Source organism: Ammospiza nelsoni, chromosome 3 (genome assembly GCF_027579445.1).
Source record: "Ammospiza nelsoni isolate bAmmNel1 chromosome 3, bAmmNel1.pri, whole genome shotgun sequence".
In the NCBI taxonomy this organism is placed as follows: Eukaryota; Metazoa; Chordata; class Aves; order Passeriformes; family Passerellidae; genus Ammospiza; species Ammospiza nelsoni.
The window spans coordinates 33,621,939-33,643,997 of NC_080635.1; the positions used below are offsets into that span (position 1 = coordinate 33,621,939).

Below are 22,059 nucleotides of genomic sequence, written 5' to 3' on the forward strand. Positions count from 1 at the left end.
AGTGACATGGAAACACCTGCTAAACAGCACAGCTGTACCCATTTCACTGCAGAGGAGCTATAGGTAAGAGCCCTGTCACAAAATCATAGTTATCCACCTTCTTTCTCTGTGAAGGACAAATGAATAGGCTTCTTTGTGCCTTCAATTATATGGTCCCCAAGGACCCACAGAGGGAGTCCTATAGTGAAGGTCTTTGGCAAATGTTTGGAGCAAAGATGTGTTGAGATGCTTGCAGTCCTGAAGCCATGGGGGGACACAGCTTTGTAGGATGTTATTAAACCTCCTTGAACTTCTCTCTCTTACATCACTTCTCCCAGTTTAGACCTGTTTTTATTGCTGAATAACATTTCTGAACATATGCATGGAGAATATGCAAAATGTGTGATAGGACCCTGATAACTGGGAGGAATATATGTGATGAAATTAGGAGTGGAGGTAAGGGAACCTTATGTCTATGAGACTTCAGTGGATTCACGCTTTATATCAATGATGCTGGATTCTTTTATAATTTTCCTGAGATATCTTCTGACATTTTTAAAATGAAAAATCACAATTTTAAAAGGGTATGTTCTCTTCAGAGGAGCTCTGTAAAGATCTTGCATGCAGCAGCTGATATTTCAAGCTGTTGAATTAGTAGTTCTGGGTTTCCTTTTGTACTTGTCTGTGCCAAAATGTGATTAGTTGTTTCAGCCCACTCATACCCTTGGTTTGAGGTATCTGTGCATTAAGTTAAAAGGGAAACAGCTATATGGTTGAGGTCCATATATCAGGTATTTGATCTGCAGTATAATTGTTAATATTTTTTTCCCTACACAGATTTTTCAAGATACATTGCCAGGAAATTTTAAAGCAGTGAGTTGTCATTTTGAAATGCTTTCTCTTTCAGTATTTTGTTCTGCTCCTGGAGACAGGCAAGACACCAAAGCCTGATGTGTTAGGAATTGGGAGAATAAGGATACTTGGCTGCATGCTGCTGGAAGCAAAAGGAAACTCTAGGCTAGAGTGGACAATGCAAATGAAGCACTTTGATTTACAGTAATTGTGCCGAGTGGAATCTCAACAGCACAGGCAGGACAGTGCAAAATGCTGTTTGCTGAAATTTGTATGAGCTCTGAGTCAGTGAAGATTCTGTAGCTAGGCTAAAGTTATCAAACTTAACAAGTCTGAAACGAACATCCAGGATTTGAGCAAGGCCTTTATATACTCACAACAACACTTTCCCCAAGGAGCTGTTCCAGCAGCTCACGAGGGCCAGAGCCAGCAGCTACCACAGCATGTAGATGTTGTGGTGTAAATGACATGTCATAGCTGTGGTACACTTCACAATTTCCCCTTCCTTCATCAGCATCAGCACACTGCTTTTTTTACCATCTCTCTTGGAGGACACAAAGATTAGTGCCTGTCAATGAGGAAAGCCAAGTGCAAGTCCTGGAGAAATTGCTGGGAAGATGTTAGAGGAGGATGCCCAAGTGGAGTTATTGTCTTACCACGTCACAGTTGCAGTGACTCACTTCCTTTCAAAATCTACTATGAACATGCAATAATCTCAATAAATATGCACAATATGCAATACTTGTATTTATTTTAAAACTAAGAGTTGTTAATATTTTGGGCATGGATTTGTCATGAAAACCCAAGTAAATAGAACAGGATTTTATTAAGGTTTTTTTTTGGAATATGTAGTAAATACTTTGAATTAGTGTAGCATTTGTAGAAGAGCTATAAGTGTCCTATGATGTATGATGTGGAAAATTATATAAGAAATCTAATGCTGGGCACAGTATTTAAAAACATTAAATTCTACATTTGGGGTAGGGGAGAGAAGAGGTAAGAGAGGTGCATCCTTGCCAAAACAATGTATTTTGCACTTTTCTCCAGCCTCAAACACGTGACTGACCCACCACCACAGACCTCAAATCAGGAAAGACAGGTTTTCTATGTGGAGGGGTTAAGGGAATAAGAAATAGGACCCCTGTAAGACTGAAAGATAAAGGTTTTGTCTTCTGCTGCTGCATCCTCTAAATTCATCTGCCATGCTATTCTCACCAAAATTTCTGTTAGCAATTTGAGAGGAAACAAATCTGTACTCCTGTAGTCAAACATGTAGTTTGAAATATTTAGTTACTTTAATAAACTGCTCAAGTCAGTAGATAACCTTTCAGATGGATCAGCTTTGTTAGAGAGCATAATCAGCTGTTTTCCCAACAGAGTAAAGATGTATTCTCTTGGGTATCTGTTATACCCTCTTTACTCTGAATCATGTTCAATAAAAAATGCAAAAATAAGTGGCTGAAAGGCAAATAGCAAATTTTAAAATGTTTTTTAAAAGTGACGTTTTTAGGGCCATAAGCAAAGAAGCTCTGTTTGTGCTCCATGTGTTTTTTAAATTTTAGGCTTTGCTTCCATGAATACTGAGAACATCATTAACTGTTTGTTTGAGAGATGGAATTGAGTGTGTGAGGAGGAGTCATCCACGCGGGCTTTGCAAAACTGAACATCTGACAAACAGGCACCTGCTGTAGTGAGGAGAAGGTTTTAGCTCTAGGAATTTCATAAATATTTATTTTCTAGGAATATATGGTTGCATCTTGCCAGAATATTAATATTTGTATTTTTTTCTACTTTCACAGTTGTTTTAGAGTCAGAAGACCCAGGCATCGCAAGCCTGTCTGCTAAAACTCACAGCTAAATTTAAACCGCACAGTTTTGTTTAATATCACTAAGACAGAATATTTTAGCTGTTCTGGCGTGATGGCATTTAGAATAAAATGTTCTTTCACTTTCTAAAGCTCAGACACATGTAAATCTCTGCAATTGCTGGGGAAAGCTGCATTTTGAAGAGACACGGAGTCCTTTGCAGAGGCAGGTTGAAGGGGTTCACTCGACGGCTGCCTGGAAGGGCGGAGGGGCGCAGTGGGGCCGTACCAGGGGCTCGGACACCCCGAGCCCGGCGGGGAGGGCCCGACCCCCGGCGCTGTGAGGACAGGGCCCGGCAGGCCCGCGTCGCCATGGCGACAGCGCGGCGCTGCGGCCATGGCGGAGAGGGAGGAGAAGGGCGAGGGTAAGGCCGGGGCCGGGGCTCCCCCAGCTCTGGCGCGGTGTGCGGACGGGCCGGGGGCCGGGCCGGGGGCCGGGCGCCACCGAGTGAGGCCCGCCCGCCTCAGGCCTCGGGCGGCGGGAGGGGCGGCGGCGGCGCGGGCAGCCTTGGCCGGGGCTGGTGCCGGGGCAGAGGCGCACGGACACGCACCGGGGGACACAGACGCAGATATATACATACTGAAGTGCATACATACATACATACATACATACCTACCTACATACATACATATATATACAGACACACACACACCACACACACGCGTTTGTGTGTGTGCGTGTGCGTGTGCGTGTGCGTGTGTGTGTGTATTGCAGCCTTTGACATCCTCCCGAGGGGAAGACGCTGGTATCGTTCCTCTAGTGCCCAGTGACAAGACCCGAGGGAAAGGCCTGAAGCTGTGCCAGGGAAGGTTTCAGTTGTATATCAGGAGAAGGTTCTTCACCCAGAGGGTGGTTGGGCACTGGAACGGCTCCCCAGGGAAGGGGTCACAGCACAGCCTGGCAGAGCTCAGGAAGTGTTGGGACAGTGCTCTCAGGCCCTTGGCATGATCCCGTGCAGGGCCTGGAGTTGGACTCAGTGAGCCTTGTCATCCCTTCCTGCTCAGCTTCTTCTGTGATTTTAGATATGTACGTGCACAAAGCTGTTCGTGCACATTGTGCATGGATGTGTGTATATGAAATACACACACGTGCATATTTACACAAACAGAAATACACCCACGGACTGCCCATCCCCTTCACGGCAGCCACACCGCTGCCTCTCCCTCAGGGCAGGGGCTGCTCTGCAGCACTCCCTGCCACAGGGGGTGCCACCAGCCTCCTGTTGGTGCTGGCAGCCATACGGTGGTGCTGCCAGCACACAGGGTATGCCCAGGCTGGATGGTGACAAGGCTGACCCCCCTGTCATGGCATGGGGTGGCTACCAGGGCAGCTGTTGTTGGCTCATTGTGGCCCCTCGCAGTCGTTTCTGGATGCATTGGGCTCTCTCTGCCAGAAAAAAAAGTAATCTGTGCTCCTGATAGCACCATGGCTTATTTTTAGAGGCCACTGTGCTCTACTTTATGGAGTGTTGCCAGAAATTCTATTTTATAGGCTAGAGGTAATTCCTTCTTCAAGGATATCTCAGTATCATTTCAAGGAAAACATATTTTCTGTAAAGGCCACAATATTGTGACTTCTGAAATCCATCCTTTCTGTAACTAAACTTGTGTGTGTTGCAATAGTTTGCAAAGTCTCAACACTGTAGTTGAGACAATATAATCAATGGATTATTTAATATTTTTTAGGAAACAATGTCTGCTGCAGAAAAGTCTTGTCTAAGTGGTTGCTGTGGATGGTGCTAAATGACTAATTTCATTTTTGTAGAAGTAATTCTAGCTGCACTTTGCAACATAGATATCTTGAAGAAACTAAACAGTAAGATGTAGCTTTCTTGAGGACTGCTCTTAAAGTGTTTTTTTTTAAATATTGGTTTTAATTTTTGTTTAGTCTTGTGGAAGCCTATGTTTTGCATCTTTCTAGTGGTGCAAATGAAGCTGAGGCACAGTAGCAGAGGTGGATAGAAATGATAGGATGATAGCCTAGAAATCTGCCAAACCATCTGAGATGAGGGAAGTAGTATTGGGAAGCCTGGTTCCATATATTTTGGGTACCCATATGAATAATATTGAGATTTTGTGCTGTATTGACAAGCCACAGCCAGAAACTCTTGAAGAAGGAAGGTCATGGGTTTTTGATTGCTTGATTAAAGACTTTTAAGGCCTTTCTTTTTGTAGTTTCAAAATGAGAATACTTTTAAAGAAGTTTAATTATTGTATTACTAAAGACAGACTCTCAGTTTTTTTATGCTTCATGGTTTTTGACATCCTATAAAACACTATTCCCAGTAGAGTTTTAGATGTCATCTTCTAGAGGAGAATTGTAGTGTCATCCTAAACGACCTTGACCCATAAACTCCATCTCTGGCCTGACCAGTGGATCATGGGAAGTGACATGCTGGACTTTAGTTTCTTATCTGTAGGATGAGGAGGATAACTCGCGTCACTGGGACAGTAGCTTCTGTCCCTCAGGAGAATCCCAGCCTGCTGTTAGGCAAACCAGTTGTTTATTGCCTTATAAAGGTGCCTCATTACTGAAAACATGGCTGAGGACAGCTAACACTCAGTGTCTCATTAACAGAGGCAATCCCTTAGGATTAAGTCATTTAGACCACTTCAGAGTTGCTCTTAGCCTTCCTGCTGATAGCAGTTAGAGGGTTAATTAGGATTCCCTGATTCTGGATTCACACATCTATTGTTCTTCCCTCCAGCAAGTACTCCACATCTATGCAAGCTGCAGGTTTAACTTTATTATGTTTCAAAGTAATACCATTAGTTGTATTGTCAAATAATTAGTCCTTAGGGTATTCCTCTTGGTGCTTTGCAGAGCTGTAATTCCACCAGCTTTCCTGGAAAGGTTTCCCTTAGGCCCTGTTATTTCCAAGTTCAGTCTTCTTCGAAGTTGAAATGCCTGCTTAAATGTTTTACAGATATACATGATGTACACAAGGAAAAACAGTGGGAGGCCAAACCCTGCTACCTCTTGTACGTGTTACTCACACAAGTATTCCCTCCAGTTTATGCAAATGTTGCAAATAGAATCTTGTATGTGCATAAGTGTTAATGGCACCATGCCCATACTGTATGTAGCTACATGTTTTATGTCTGAATTTATATCCCTACGTTTGTGCTTTCAACAATGTTTAATGTTTTTTCTTCACACCCATCTGATTACTCTAGAATATTTGTTTAATCTTTCACTTTTGTACATTTGTCTCTATCTTCCCTCCTATAATTTGGTTTCTTTCCCCTTTTCTGCTGCTTAATTCAATCTGTCTGTTCTTCCATTTGCTCTCAGATACTGTCTTTGTAATTTGACATAACATGTCAGATTTTCTAAGTTTTAATACCTCTGATCTCAGTACTGATGTTGCTAGAACCTGAAAGCAAAATGTCAGACTGGTAGTGCCTCAAGTACAACTAGACTGAAGACAAATTATTCTCCATCTGGGATTTAAGAAATCACATGAAAGTACATAAAGGAGAAAACGCTTCAGTGTTCCTGTATCATTATGGAAATGTTATGTAATTGATCAGTATTAGAGTTTTTCAAAGACCACATTCTTTGTGCCAGATAGGGCATATTTAAAATGCCATTAATAAGTCGTGAATTTTAATCCAAAGGGAAGTATATTGAGTAGTATCTGAGCTGCTACTTCACCCACTTACACCTGTATGGAACCAAATGCCTGGTTGTGGATAAGAGGTGTCCCCAGACAGTTGTTTGGCTCTGCTGTGAAGACCTATGGAGAGTAACAGTTCTGCAAGGATGTTTTTCTCTGGTAAATGATTAGTAGTTGTTCTAGGTAGCAATTTGTAATCAGGCCTCACAAAACCTCTCCGTGCCACGGATGAAGACACACCGTCATGTGGATCTTGGGAAAGAGTTTTCACTCCTGTTTTAGTATGTAAATACAGTAACAGTGTGTTCAGTCATACATACATGTCTGCTCTTTGCCTGGCCCAGTTTGCTGCCTGGCATACTGGTGAAATCAGAGATACTGGAGGTGACATTTGGGGAGAACTAGTTATGCATTTAACCACTCCCCTCTTTCAAAGCAGCAGTTACACCTGTATCCCCTGCCCTGCTGAATCTCCTCGTGCCTGGAAGGAGGATCTAAACCTTCCTGTCCACATCACCTCACCTGGCTTTGCCTACCTTTTGTATTGCTGGAGATACTGAAAATGTGCTATCACTGCTCGTTCTGTTTTAATGCTTTGAGTCAAATCTGAGAGAGCCTTGTAGCTGCTGTGAGCACTGTAGGCAGTCATAACCATTAATTCTGCTTGGAGCACTCTTAATTAACATGAAAGTTTCAAACCCAACACAGAAAAGCACTTAAGCTGTGCACGACTTAGGGGAATCCCACTGAAAGGGATGATGCACATGATGCTGAAGCATCTGAGTTCTTTAAGAACATCTAATACTGAGGATTTTAAAATGTATTTTTGAGAGTTTCACAAATGAGCACCAGCATTTCAAAGGTACAAAAGCTCTGAATTAAACACAATAAACCTTCAGGCTAAAGTAGTCCATCAGAAAAAAATATCTCTAGTTTAAAAAGTGGCTGTGTTTAATTTATGAGGAAAAAATACAAAATTAGTATGAGCTGTTAAAAATAACTAGCTTTCATGGGGCTCAAGCAAGAAGTATTTCAGCTTTAGAAGATAATCTGAATATATAAGATTACTTAGGAAATAAGTGTGCAGTTTTATCACAGTGGAATTTATAGATGAACACTTTGAATATTTTTATATTCTCTTGTTGACATTGCTGTAAGAAATTACATGAGAAGAAAAGTTTATAGTCTTTATTAGACTGTAATGCACCTTGACATGCACCCTGACATCAATCTGATTCATGTTTTAATATTTGTACTTATTTGAGAATGAAACAAAAAATAAACTATGTCAATCTCCCTTGACAAACACAGGTTGTAGGTCTGAACCTGTTGGCTATACTCCCACAGCAGAAATTGATCTCAAATGGATGTAGAATAGGTAATTGCAGATTGACAGGTTTCTTGTTTCCATGGTGCATAAAATGGCAGAAATTTTTTAGTTTGGTTCTACTTCTAGCTGATTTAGTGCATAAAAAATTGGATGGTGTGCAAAGAAAGGCTTTAAACTTTTTTGTCTTTTTAACAATGCCAACCAGTGAGCTTGAGAACTCCCACAAATTATCTTTCCAACAATAGTTAACATGTTATTAAGAATTTCCATGTCTACATACTAATTACTCTGAGATCTGAGGGGTTGGGAGTTTTTTTTCAGCTTAGCAGTACCTGTATTTTGTGTGAACAGATAATGCTTTGTTGCTATTGGCAGTAAAATGTGTTGGGCAAGAGATTGTGGAAGGAAAATGGTTTTTTGGATAACAGAAATGTGACATGACCCTGTTGTCAGAGCCAGTGTTTAGCCCCCAGCTGGGAGGTGGCCATGCAGACAGGGGTGTTGGTAAAAGCTCTTGGCACAGGGAGGGGCTGGAGGTCCCACACCAACCTCAGGACTGTGTGCTACCTGATGGGTAAAAATACCTAAAGCCATTTTTATAAATGGCCTTGAATTGTCAATGCCCAACTTTAAGAAAATACAGACTCCCAACTTTTTGGAAATGTATAGTCTTTGCTGTTCAGTGTTGCTGTTCAATGCTGTTCAAGGTGTGGGTAGGATGTGACAGACTTAGGAATGTGACATTGGAAGGGATATTCTTGAACCCAGCCTAGGGCTGTACAGAGGCATAACCTTCAAAAGCTCTCCAAGTACCATCTTAAAAATGGTAAGGATTATTGTGTCACTGGTGTAAGCTCACAAGAGGTTCTGGTTCTGGATGGTCAGGAAAATTAGAAATGAGTTCTGAAGTTCATTTTTGAATGGCTTGTGCACTTCTTTTCCGAGTTTGCTAACTTTTTCCTTTAGCTTAGCCTGCCTGAAATGATGAATGCCAGAAGTGTCTTATTCCCTATTGATGTTAAATGTATATGTCAGTTGTCAGCTGAAATGCTGTTCAAATTCAGAATATTACTCTTAGGTAAACAGAAAGAAAATTGGAGGTTTGTATTCATTCATGGTATGTAAAGGAAGTGATTTAGCACTGTAAGCGATACTTTCAAGGCAGTGCCTTAAAAGCCAAGCAGCTGCAGCAGCAAACCCCTGTACTTCCTGCCATTTTGTTTCACTCTAACAGTCTTCCTTTGCTTGGGCAAAGACAGAGTACTGCAGATAGAATTGCAACCAGTCTAGAAACTAATTTTTTAAACTCATTTAAGACACCAAATTGAAGGGTTTCTGAGATATTACATAATAACAGCCTGTATTAAGTCGTACTTAAACCCCTCATTCTACCATTATGTTGCATATTCAAAAGAAGAACATTTACATACTGCTCTGTTCTAGTGCAATACTGTAGTACTGCCGTTAAACTTCATAATGTCTGATGTTTAAAATAAATTACTTCTCAGATCCAGTTGATTCTGGTGCCTGGTTCTGGACCACTTGAGCAATCAGTGTACAGAGGCAGTTCAGGAGGAGTATTTAATTTACGAGATATTTGCTGCTGCCACACATACAATCAAGCGTGCATTGTCAGTGACAAGCGACAGGGTTCCCTGTTGGGACTGTCCCACAGGGACATCCTTGGCAGAGTGAGCTGCTTTAGTGGGTCCCACAGCAGCGTGTGCATCGCCACATTTTGGTGGAACTTGGTCTGGTGCATATGTGGGTGTCAGAATTGTTCTTTGCAGCTCTGCCATCTGCTTGTGGGGCCAGCACTGTGGAGAGTGCAGGAGAAATGGAGACAGATGACAGATGCCTTCTGTGACTGCACAGCACAGCAGCAGACCTGTGCTCTGCCAGTGTCACAGCCTGTGGAAGCTGCTCTTTTTCAGCTGCAGCTGCAGATACAGCAAGACTCAGCATCACCAGGAGAGCTATATATCCTCACAGGGTAGGTTGCTGTTGGGGATGAAAGAGGATGTAAGTATGGGCTAGACATAGCTCTTTCATTGCATCCCAGGTGTGCCTGAGATGAGGGATATAGAACAAATTGCAATGAGATTACTGTTTTTGCCAGCTCTGAGCTGCCACAAGAGTGCTGGCTGGTGCAACTGCCAGAGTTGCGATTTCAGGGATGTGTGAGCCATTCCTAATGGAGATTTATGCTGAATTTATCTCTGCCTTGTGAAAAGGGACACTGCATGCAGCTGGTATTGACTTTAAAAAAGTATCACTGTTATTCTTTGCAGGCTAACTAATGTCAAGTACTGACATTTCTTTCACTTCACTGAAGGAAGGACAACATCATGAAGTATAAGATAATCACTGCTTATTACCTATGAATCACAGGTGTGCAGAAAGCAATCCAGATCTCTGCGTAGAATGGACTTCCTTGCTTTCTTTGGATGATTCTCCAGTCATCACATCATCTGCTTCGCATCTCTTCAAGATCTTTTGTATTAAAAGGATTTCCCCCATCATTCTTCAAGTTAGTGTGACAAAGCATGTTGTTTCACTGCCCTCAGTGTTGGCTGCATGCAATAGCAACTGTTTGGCAACTTGTCTGTGGACACCGGGGAGCAGGAGAGCTTTGCAGTTAGAGCTGGACCTGTGCAAATGACCCCACGTTTTGTCAAGTCAGACTTTGCCCCTAGCTGACTAGCTGCAAAATGAGGCTGTGCTATGCTGGCTGAAATTCTGGTCATAATTGAGACCAATTAGGTCCAATTTGAATACGTGGTTCTTTTTAAGAGTCTTTATTGTGTGCTGCTTCCAAAGTAATAATCTGCAACAGTTGTGGGGCCTGTGAAACAAGTACTGTGGCTATGTCTGACTGCTTGGGAAGAGAAGACAGGCAGGGCCAGGTCCTGAGAGCTGCAGTGGAACATTTCATGCTATGCCTCTATTGTTGCTTTAAAAATGTTACAGCTACTTCTGGCATAAAATGTTTGACAGCTTATCAAATGAAAATATGTGTCTCTGTAATCCATGAGTCAGTAGCTTTTTCTGTCCTGTAATATCACTGTAACTTTCCCATTCAAAGGTCTTAAGGCCTATGTCATCAAACTTTCTTCCAAAAAGTGCAAAAAAGCTAAATGGGCTTGAAGAAAAAAGAATCTGTTTCAACATTTGACCAAATACTAGGGTGAAAAAAGAAGAAACTGGCTTTTCTGCAAGGTCTCTGCAACAACAAATGCAGAAAGTGTGGGCAAGCAGGCTTGTGTGAAATATGGGAAGAGAGAAATCCCCAGGGCAAGGGTAGGTGCTGCTGTATTATGAAAGATGCTCAGGAGGGCTGCCAAGTGCTTCTGCTGTAAGTAATGATGACTCCAGATTCATTCAAGCTCTAAGAGATTATCCCTAATTTTTATTTGAGGTTTGAGCTTACACAGAGCAGCCACTACACACATTCCTTTTGTTTGCCAGTGTTATGTATTCTCCAGAGGGTATAGACAATAAGATGTATGTTACAGTTCACAGCATGACCCTGCACTATTTACAACGGGAGTGAGGTGACAGTGGGTCAGGACACAAGGAATAAGGTGCTTAAGAAGATCAGGTCAGAGCATTAGCTCTCACTGTTGAGTATTTCAGAGCTCAGAAAGATTTTGTACTCATGGTGATAAAAGTCTTTAAGCTGTAGCTACAGGGAAAGGTGCAAGACTGAGCTATGAAGTGACACAGCAAGTGTTTGTCACTGGGCACGAGCTGTGGTACTCCCAGCAAGGGACCATGGGGCATAGCAGGAGGACCTCAGGTCTGCAGCACCATGGAGCAGGAGCAGAGCAACAGTAAATTGCAGTAAATTGGAGCTGGAGAAGGGCTGAGTATTTGCTTGTGCACTTCCTTGCTGCTTAAAGGAGGTAATCACAATAATCTCCCTGCCCAGTGCCATCCTGGCTGGTCAAAACAAAGAGCAGAAAATCTTCCTCTGCAGCTGCATATGTGGGAATCCAACTTGCATTGCATTTTCTGGTGGAAAGGTTTCTGGCCACTATCACCAGCAAGGTAGTGGATGATGACCTCCACTGCAACATTTTCCTTGTAGATGTAAAAGGAATACTCTAGAATGGCTTAAAAATTACTCATTAGAAAATGTGTCAAAATGTTTTGCAGTTTTAACTGCCAATGGGCCAACTTTCCTGATTTTTTTTCCCTGGACATGCTGGTAGGTCCAGAACACTTAATCAGCAGGAGAATCTGGAGCTGTAGCCAAGTTCTGGCCCCAGCCTACACATTTTCAAGACCTGGGCTAGCCCAACTCAGCTAGGTGCTGCTATGGGCCACTGCCTGGGCTTGTGGCAGCTAAGGAATCCCCACCAAAGTCTGTCTCATCTGAATTGCTTTGACCTGGAACATGATGCACGCTGCATCCCAAATGCATGGTCATACCAATGAGCCAGCCACAGCACCTCCATTTCTCCTCTTTGGCAGATGGAGATCAAATCACAAATTCATTCTGTGAAGTGCAAGTAGGGATGCCTTCCATATCATCCTACCAACCAAACCAAACCAAACCAAACCAAACCAAACCAAACCAAACCAAACCAAACCAAATCAAACAACCCTTAACAAAGAATACCCACCTGGAAAAGAAAAGAAAAGAAAAGAAAAGAAAAGAAAAGAAAAGAAAAGAAAAGAGAAAAGAAATCACTCATTCATCAAACCTCAGTACTTCAGGTTTGAGAAGATTGAACTCCATCACAGTACAGGCAGGTAGTATTCCTTGATCATGTCCCAGGATTGCAGGCTTCTCTGCTGATGCTTCTGAAGAATGATGGCTCAGTATCTATAGATATATATGCAGATATAGCATGTCTACACAGATTGTGTACAGTGAAACACCAGGGCATATTTTGCTGAGCTTTTCCTGGGATACATGAATTGGTGCATGGATTGATATATACCTGTGGTGCATCACTCAGACTAGCTGCCTACAGGGGAATGATTTTTCCCAGTAGTGTAGTTCCCAGGACTGTGTAGATTGAGCTTGCCCTCACCAACGAAGGTGCTCAGGAACTCTTTGAGCAGCAGGAAGAAAGGATTTTCTTCCCATTGCCTGTAGGGCAGGCACATGAAGAGAGCCAAAGATACAGAAAATTATGTTTTTTTGGTCCTCTCCAATATACAGACAATTTTGTTTTGGAGCAAGCCTCTCTTGAGGAATTTGCAGAGCTAGCAAGGGTATCCCTCATATTTTGCCCTTTTCTATTCTCATAGGCAATTGCATTACCTGTAGAAAGCCCAGGCAGTGGTTGTAGTACCACTGGGGCTTCATGCTGACATACTTTGCCATCTGCATCTCCTGGTTTCAAGAAACACAGAATTGAGAAATGCAGACTGAGGACAGAGGAAACAAACAGGATCCTGGTCAGGACGTGGGAGTCAAGTTTAATGGAGCAGCTGTTGAAGGTGTTATATCATAATGACTCAGGGCAGACAGGTATCAATGATCAAGGGCTAAGGCTGCAAAGTGATCTCTGTGAACTGCAATGGGCCCAGTCTGCCCAGCACAGACCAGGGAAAATAATGGCATCTTGCAGGAGCAGCCAGAAGTGACATCATTAAAGCGGGCTTGATAACTAATAGGAACGTGTACCATGAGGGAGGGAAATATTTTTCCTGCTGATGAACAGTCATGTCTGATTCAGAAGGGAGAGCAGTAACAGAATTGTCCATGACTCCAGCACCTTTGGGGAGAGATAACTGAGACAAGAACTTTGTCAATGGTGGATATTCCCTTTCCAATCAGTGACATTTTAGTATGATCTGTGTTCAGGGGTAGTGTGAACTATGAGTTTAAACACCTTTAGAAATTCTAGGTGATGGAAGATGCTGACTTATGGCTTCTTTCCGTGCTTGATGTGGCATTCTTCATGTCGTCTTTTGTTCTATATTACAGTGTCAAGTAGTTTAAGAATTTTTTGAGCAAGTAGAAGCTTGACTGCTTATCAAGGCAGCAATAGTTTCTACACTTTGTTTCTCAGCAGTTGAATGAGTTGTTAATTTACCCATTAATTTTGTTCGTTTTGGTTCCCACTTGTATTGAAACATCTGAATCTGTGGTAGATTAGAATGCTGTGGCATTTAAAATGCTATCTACTGAACAGTGAAAACCCAGGGTAATACACAGGATATCTTGTTTCATTAGGTAAAAAAGTTACTGACTAGCAACTTGTAACTTCAGTAGTGGCTGCCAGCTGACTAACACAAACTAGATATATTTTACAAATTGATAGATTATTAAATTTTTAAATGTCAAGGTTGAAATGCGCAGCTGCTTTGTAATGCTTTAATGAATTTGTATACTTCTAAAGGAAGTAAAGATATTTCCATTGAACTTGATCTGAACTCTTATTTTTTTTATTGCTATCAGAATTCTATAAAATAATTTCATTTTTGTAGCCAAAACTGGAGTCAAATAGTGCTTTCTTTTTACATCACTGTTTTGCCCACGTTACAATTATCTTATGTAAAGGAAAAATTATCTTATGAAAGGAAAAATTGTGTTTAATATTTTCTCTCAGAATACGAAGTAGCTTTTGCAGTTAACTTTTTCCACAGCCTTCATCAAACTGACAGCCTGTATTTTAATATCAGACATCAAATAATTTACCTGATTTTTTTGAAAGTCTATTTGCTGTTGGAGGTTTTTTTTTATTGTAGTTCACACTAGTTGCCATGGGGCTGTGCAAAGATCATTCTGACTGCTCCATTCTGAAGGCTCTGTTCTATCAATTTTTAAATGTAGTCCCTTTATTGTTTTTCTCTGTTAGTTTTCCATAAGGCAGTTACTGTGGTGGAAACAAGCAGGTAACTTCAGCTCTCACTTGTTCTGCCATTAGGGGAAGAGGTGTGACAACAGCGTGAGGTGATGCTCTCCATCCAAGGTTGCTTGCATTCACAATGATGGGTGTGGGATTTTGGTTTTGTTGATTCACGCTGGTGATGGTCTTTGCTTCTCATCTGGGTACCTCATGCTGTATGCTGTGACAAACATAAGCAATGGGGAGAAATGACCTGGCTAGTTCTCAACAGTTTTGAAAAACATGAAAGAAAAAGCTTTTGCTGTTCTTGAGGTTTCATTTCTGCTCCTTTGCACTTTTAGGAATGCTTCAAAGTGACCTCCGTGTAAACCACTTAAGCCTTTTTTTTTTTCACACAGACTAAAATTCAGATTGCCTGAGTATAATCTGTGATAACATGGGACGCTTCTTGTGTAGGAGAAAAGGAATTTCCCTGTCCTGAGTCTGCAGGCCATAGCTTGCATCCCCAAGCTGGAGTAGGTGATACAGGCAGTGAAGACACCAGCTTGGTCAATTCTTGGGAACTGATGTTTATGAAATTTCACAAAGCTGTGTATATTATCTCTTCACATAATCTGAATGTCTAAACTCAGGTGACACATTTCCCATTGGTGTCATCAATACTTTGCATCAATCTGTTTTCTTTAGATTGCCGTTCAGGAATTGGTTTACCCTTTCTTTGGAGGAATCAAGCTCCATAAACCTCTTGTTTTTCCTCAAAATCTTCTTGATTTGTCTTACTAGAATGCAGACTCTTCAATGATAACATTTCTTAATTATGTATCACAAGACACAATGAAACAACATTGTGTATTCTGCAAGCTTGCAGCTTAATCCTATTGTTCCTTTCTTTTCTGATACCTAATATATTAAAATCATACATGCTACTGCAGGTACAGAGTAGAGAAGACAATATTTCTCTTACCTTGATATTTTTAGAGCATGGCATACAATTGCTGGTTCAGCATATTAGGCTGACTGTACATTTAGCTTCCTCTGAGAAGGAATTGAGAAGGTCAGTAGGCAAAAACTTAATGCATGCCTTTTCCTTTCACACACCAGAAGGATCTTGCCAATAAGTCAGATTCAAGTGGCCTTAGGATGGTTTTCTCCATGGTCCTGCTCCTCAGTGATTTCCTTAAAATAGGATTAGTTAAATGATTAAGGTTTTCTTCTTTGAGGTGGGTCAAGATTTCTGAGTTATTTTTATGTCAGCCAAGCTCCCCACACTTCCCATGAATTCAACCCAAATGTTTGTGGCAGAATGATGGTATTATCAATAATAATTCATGTTATGAGACCACTGGCTTTCCCTTTTTATTCCGGAGACACAATGCCTTGATAAAACTGATGAGCTTATTTGAGAGTGTTTGAGAATTCACCTGTACAGGTGATGTTGAGTATTGTGACAGCTTTTGAGTATCTTGACCGAGGTGATGGTCCAGTTAGAACTTGGTTAAAAGCCTGATTAGATCTCATAAGAGCTCATTGATAACCTCCCAGAGTTTGCATTGTGAAGTCTCTTAAGTCTCTTGCTGATTTTATTCTTTATATTTGAGCAAACATACATGGTACCTTTCTTCTCATTAGAACTACTGTTAGTTTTGGATGTGTTTGTTTGTTTGTTTTTGGTTTTGTTCCCACCATCCCTCCCTCCCCCCCTGCCCCCCACCCTCCCCCCAATTCTTATGCCCCTATTTCCATTTGTGGTTTTGGGAAGGATTCTGGGAGAGATCATGTGAAACAGTGTCTGCAAACATCAAAGGCAAATCTGTTTTGGTTTTTAGTTCCTCTCTTCATCCTAAAAGCATGCCAAGAGTGGTCATAGGAGTCTTATGGAAGTGTTGGAGTAGAGTAAAGAGAGTGGTTAAAAACAATAAGTTGTATCTGTGAGCAGAAATAGAATGCTGACAGAAGTTGAGTGCTGATTGCAGTGGATTTAAAGGTGCGCATTTTTTTCATGTGGCTGCCTGCACAATCACATCCTCTCCATTACTTTCTTCAAATGTTCCTTTTTCTTCATGGGCAGTCTTTGTATCTCTTTCTCAGTTCAGCTGACAGGACCAAGGTTGCTGTCTACTTTTTTGGTTGAAATAATGGCTAGTGGAAAAGAGAAGGAATGGTGCTGGGGTATAAAGCCGCTGATAAGATTCTGTACTTTCAGCTGATAAGCCCTAGTTACTGAATAGGGAAATCTACCAAAGAGCTGTTGATAACAGCACTTTAAATAGCACTGGAATAACAACATGTAAATGACTCTGAAACTGTCACTGAGTTGGGGTTGCCTGGTTGTGTCCCTTGTCCCTTCAGACTGACAAGTTCCACAAGGCAGGCCCACATGAGACAGGGTTCCTGTTGGCAGAGACCTCAGGGGTTTCCTCACACCTGCCTGTAGCCACAGCATAGTACTATGGAAAGAGGATGGAGTAATTAATAATTGATAAGATATCCACATGCATATGGGAGCTTAAATATAAAATTGACAATATTTATTAAAACACACCTAAATTCATGTTTGTAAAGACTAATGTTCCAGGTGTGTGTAGTAACATGAAGTAATAAAATCAAGTCCACCAGTACTTCTACAAATCAAGCCTTAATTTTACTCTTCTAAGTATCATAAAAAGAGTTTAAAAGTATTTCATAGTGTAAATAGTTCATCAGGATGCATTGGGACTATGCAATAGACACATGCTGCTCCTTAGCATTTTAGTAGATGTTTAATGCTGGACTATCTCTTATGATAGCTCATTTTTTCTCTTTAGTGAAAGAAAGGGTTGGCTTTCTGAACCATCAGAGCAACTGGCCTCTAGGAGGGAAAGAAAGCAAGCTAATACATTAAGTGAATGGTAGAATCTAGCAAATTGTATCAACTAGAAATCCCTTTTTAAAATTCTCATTACTCAAGAGTCTGGCAGAGCCCTATCTAGCTAAGTGGTTTCTGTTTCCTACAAAGGCTGAAAGTGTGGTTTTTGGAGAAGAAATGTCACAACTGAAGCAGGTATTCTGCTTAAGAGCTGGCTTCAAATGGGCCTCAGAGTGCTGGAGAACAGTCTGGACAAGCTGAAGAGGGACAATTCATTCTGCAAGAACCATCAGAATTGACTTGGGAGTCCCAGCTCTCTGTCAGTCTTACTTAACTGGCAGTATCGAGAGGTTTATCTAGTTCACACTAAACAAAATGGGAAAGCAGCAAAGGATGGTATACGAAAGAAAACTTGATAGTGAATGCATTTTCAGTTAATGTATCTGAGAAATAGATTTTAAGACATTTTTTCTTCTTATTGCATATGTGGTAGGAAAATAAATTAGGATGGGACAACATTGATAAGTATCTCAAGCATTTTAAGAGCATAAAAATGGAAATAATACTTCATACCTGCAGGATTTCTTTGAGGGAATAAATAGATGTAGCTGTTGGAATCCTTTTTGGCATGCTATATTTCAATGTTTATTTATTTAAGCCATTACAGGAAGTGAGATAATTCCATCATTGACACTGCATATTGTTTTTCTAGTTAGTAGAATAAGTGAGTGAAATCTTTTTCTGTCAGAATGTAGGTATTTTTGTTCTGAAAAACTGCTAGAACATTGTCCATGAAACTTTCATTGATTTATCCATGGTGGAGAGTCTCCTTGTACAGAATGATTTCAGTACATTAAAGCACCACATCCAGTGAGTTAACTGTGTGTCCGATCTCTTGATGCCCCTCTTGAATAAATAATTTCAAAACTTTACCCATTTCTTGTCCTAGAGCTGGAATCTGTGTACTTTTCCCTCACAAAGAGAGGTTTAGAGTGGGTTTAGAGTGAATTGTAGAATTTTTCAGATAAACAGCTTTACCAGCCTGAATTATGTTGAACATCTTTGGCTTTCATTCCTGGAGGGAAGACAACAAATTTAGCCAATAGCTTATTACGTGTTTACTCATCTCACAGAGTGTCTTTGAGAGGACAACAGTATCTTCCAGGGATATGGCTCTTAGTCACAACTTCCTCTCAGTTCTTGGAAGAGATATAGGTTATCTGGTACCTAGGTTAAATCGTGTTCATCTCATTTCAGGACTTTTCTTTATCAGGCCTCTTGAGAAGGTAAGATTAAAGTGTACTGTCTTTATGGAAAAGAGCTTGCAAAGGCTGGATGCCTACAGAGTACCCGCACTTAAAATCTCTCCCTGCCTTCTCTTGGCTAATTTTTATTGCTATGGAAGCCTCATACATCATGCCAAGAATATACAGCTATAAATATTCCTTCAATGTTTCTCTATTGCAAGTTGTAGTGTACAATTGAAGTGCCTGATGTCAAGAACTAAATCCGAGTCTACGTGGGAGACATGATGCAAGACTCTTTGAAATAACCAGTGAACAAAACCCCATCAAATTTAGTACTTTGAGAGTCTTTAAGGACTTTTCCACAAGGAATCAGGTCCACTTAGATTTAACTATGGGGTTTGTTTTTTTTTTAGTAATTAAATGTGGATTTTACTGGCACATAGGCAGAGAAGAGGTAGGCATTATTGTCAGGCTGTGAAAAGAATACAGTTTGTCCTGTGCCTGGGGACTGCATGGGGCTCCTCATCCTCAGTGAGCTCCAGTCTCCAATCCATCACACCCATACCTGCCCATGCTTCCACCAGGGGCATAATGTCAGGGAGAGGAATATGGGATATGTTCCTAATTGTCTTCTCTTTGTGTATCCTCTGGGGACTTCAGTACCAAGTACAGATGGAAAGCAGCAGGCAGCTGTAGCTCTATGAAGGGATGCACCTCTCTTCTATTTGCAGAAGAGGTTCCTTTTATCTGGGTCAATCCACTGCTGTATTGAAGTGCTCGTAGCCTGCAATGGGCTGACCTTGGCCAGCTGCCAGGCACCCTGTGCAGCCTCTCTCTGCCCTCCTCAACTGCACAGGAGGAAAATACACAATGAAAAAACTCATGGGTCAAGATAAAGAGAGGGAGATCACAAAGCCAGTGTATCATTCAGCTATGTTCAGTTCTGATACCCTTTGTCAGCAAAATGATATTTCTGTCATGAGGGCAAGAAAGCAAATGAAAAAAATGAAGGCACACTACAGCCCCAGGGGTTCCCAAACTATTGGCATTGTCGAAAACTAGGTATAAATTGTTATGCCTGTAGAAAACAGATCTGGTGGCTTAATGTTGGCCTGAGCTGCTCAACAGCACTTAACACCACATCAGCTAAAGAAGGAAATGTATTGTCTACTAGAGGAGAGCTTTGTTTTACTTATTCTATTGAAAATACGGAAGACAAGTATGAAAATGAGAAAACAAGTGTCCCTCATACCAATCTCAATTTGGCTGTCATTCAGGTTTTCCCTCTGGAATATCTGTGGAGGCTTGGGGGCTAGCTTAAGAAATGCTGCCTTCTGGGAGCTGGTTTGCAAAACAGAGTTTGGGGATGTATTTAGCCTCAGGGACCAAGAAGTCAACTTCATGTCACTTTGCTTCCTATATTCTGCCATTTGGAGTCAAACTAATAAATGGACTACAGGTTCACTATTTTTTTACCCTGGCTTTCTTGCCAGGGAGATTTCCTTTTGAGATAGACCCATTCTCCTCCTTATATTTTTTTCTTCAGAACTTATTTCCTGGTTCTTAGCTTGCCCCAAGAATGCAATTTCTGGCTTATGTGAGATATATCTGTGATAACTTGTGGTTCTGCTTTCCCCATTCTTTGAGATAGAAATATAAAAAGCAAATGCAGCAAATTACTCCTTCTCCTTCGCTGAGATTGTCCTCCCTTTCCAAACTCTTGCTATGAATTATTTACCATGAGCCATATTCACTGTGCACAGACCTTATACATCTTATCTCCTTATCCCTGGTTCTCAGCTTTTCATACATTATGACTGACTGAGCGGACATGAGAGCACTTATGTTTTCCTGAATGCAGGAGCCTGGATGAAGTGACTCAGCCCCATCTCAGGGCAAGCATGGGCCAATGTTTGCTTTGCTCCTTCCTCTGGCCCAGTGGCAGCCAGGAAGGGCTCAGGCTTGTGGTCCAGAGTGAGCTGTGGCACACTCTGGGCAGGGTGCACACCTGAGCTGTGTGTTCCTGCAGCTGAGGCAAACCATTGCCTGCAGACTTGATGTAGCTGCAGAGCCACAGCAAGGCAATATTACTAATATAAATGACACATCCTGCATTTAGAGTGGAGGTTTTTCTTAACTTCTGCTTTTTCAAAGTACCTTTCCTGTCTGCTCTTTATCAGTTTTGGTGTTTCTGCTGTCATAAGTCTCAAATTGGAAATATATTAGTTGTAACAGCTCAGTGAATCATTCTTTTTCTTATGCTTCTTTTTGCAGATGCCCTAGTAGCTGAAATTCAGAAAAAGATTACAGAAACTTTTGAGGTGTTTGACCGTGAATCCAATAAAACTGTGGATGTCAGGTTTGTACATATATTCACAAATATATTACAGAGTCTCAATAGAGATAAACAGCTCCTAAACTGGCATCTGCTTTACCAGAAAATGTAATAGAAACAGTTCTTTTGGCCCTGTTTGGACAAGTATGTTTGTAGTGGGTGGATGGATGCCTAAAAATTCCTGGATGTTTTTAATTCTGATATTTTAAAAGTTTGAATATTTGACAGCGCTACTTGAACTTAATTTTAATATAAACACTCATATTTGTATAACTTTTGTTATAAAATGCACAAACCACATGTTTATGTCTCAGGGAGCAGGTTCTGAGGTTATAAGCTGTTGTCATGAAAGTTTACTGGAGTAGTTTTTCATATTTACAATTATTATTTTCAAAAGAATATCCTTTTAATTATGAATCAGTTATTGAGTAGAAATGCTACAATGGAGCATTTCTCAGTGGGAACTGGTGAAATTGTTGTCATTAGACATTCTGTATGAAGACAAATTGAGAAACATATTTAAATGTTCCAAACAGCTTTTCTACATTACAGAGAGGAAAGGGAAATGCAAAATATTTATGTGATGGTTGTAGCAACGCATGCTTACTAATGACTCTAAATTTAAGAAATTGCAGGTATTTCATAGAAGTAGTGGTTTTTCAGCTGTACCCGGTGGGGAGAATATCAGGATATGTCTCCACCCTCAGTAGAGTTGCTGTTCCCTTGTGTATAGGGCTCTGTAGGGAGAGTGGTCTCTCAAATCTCCTGGTCCGTGCCCAGGGAAGAGCCTGGTGCCCGGGGCTGTCCCGGTGCCCCCTGGTGCCTCCTCCTGGCTGGGCTGTACGATTGCCCTGGCTGCCCAGCCCGGGGCAGAGCCCCACCAGTTCCACCCCCAGCCCTCCCTGCGCCATGGCATGCTCACTGCTTGTTTGTTTGCCAGGTACATCTGCAGTCTTGGCTAAACAGCTCTAGAACTTTCTCCACTTCTCACTCCGTTATACATGGATATACAGCTTGGGAGCATGTTACAACAATTAAATTATACAAGTAGACTCTTTAAAAATGTATTCATTCAGACAGGGGACGTCCAAAAGTCTATTTAATGTAATAAATGCACAATTTTGCATCAATTTTTTGTAGTACAGATACAGACAATGAACAAAAACTTATTGTCTAA

At 41.2% G+C, this 22,059-nt stretch overlaps 1 protein-coding gene across 1 annotated transcript in view; it reads left to right on the plus strand.

Moving 5' to 3' along the window:
* The first annotated feature begins 3,004 nt into the window (after positions 1–3,004).
* The window catches only part of EFCAB2 (EF-hand calcium binding domain 2), a 28,883-nt gene continuing 9,828 nt past the window's right edge, over positions 3,005–22,059 (plus strand). Inside the window, exons 1-2 of the mRNA XM_059468987.1 lie at positions 3,005–3,061; positions 20,822–20,906. Coding sequence (XP_059324970.1) covers positions 3,034–3,061; positions 20,822–20,906 — 113 coding nt within the window. The 5' untranslated portion in view covers positions 3,005–3,033. The remainder of the gene's footprint in view (positions 3,062–20,821; positions 20,907–22,059) is intronic.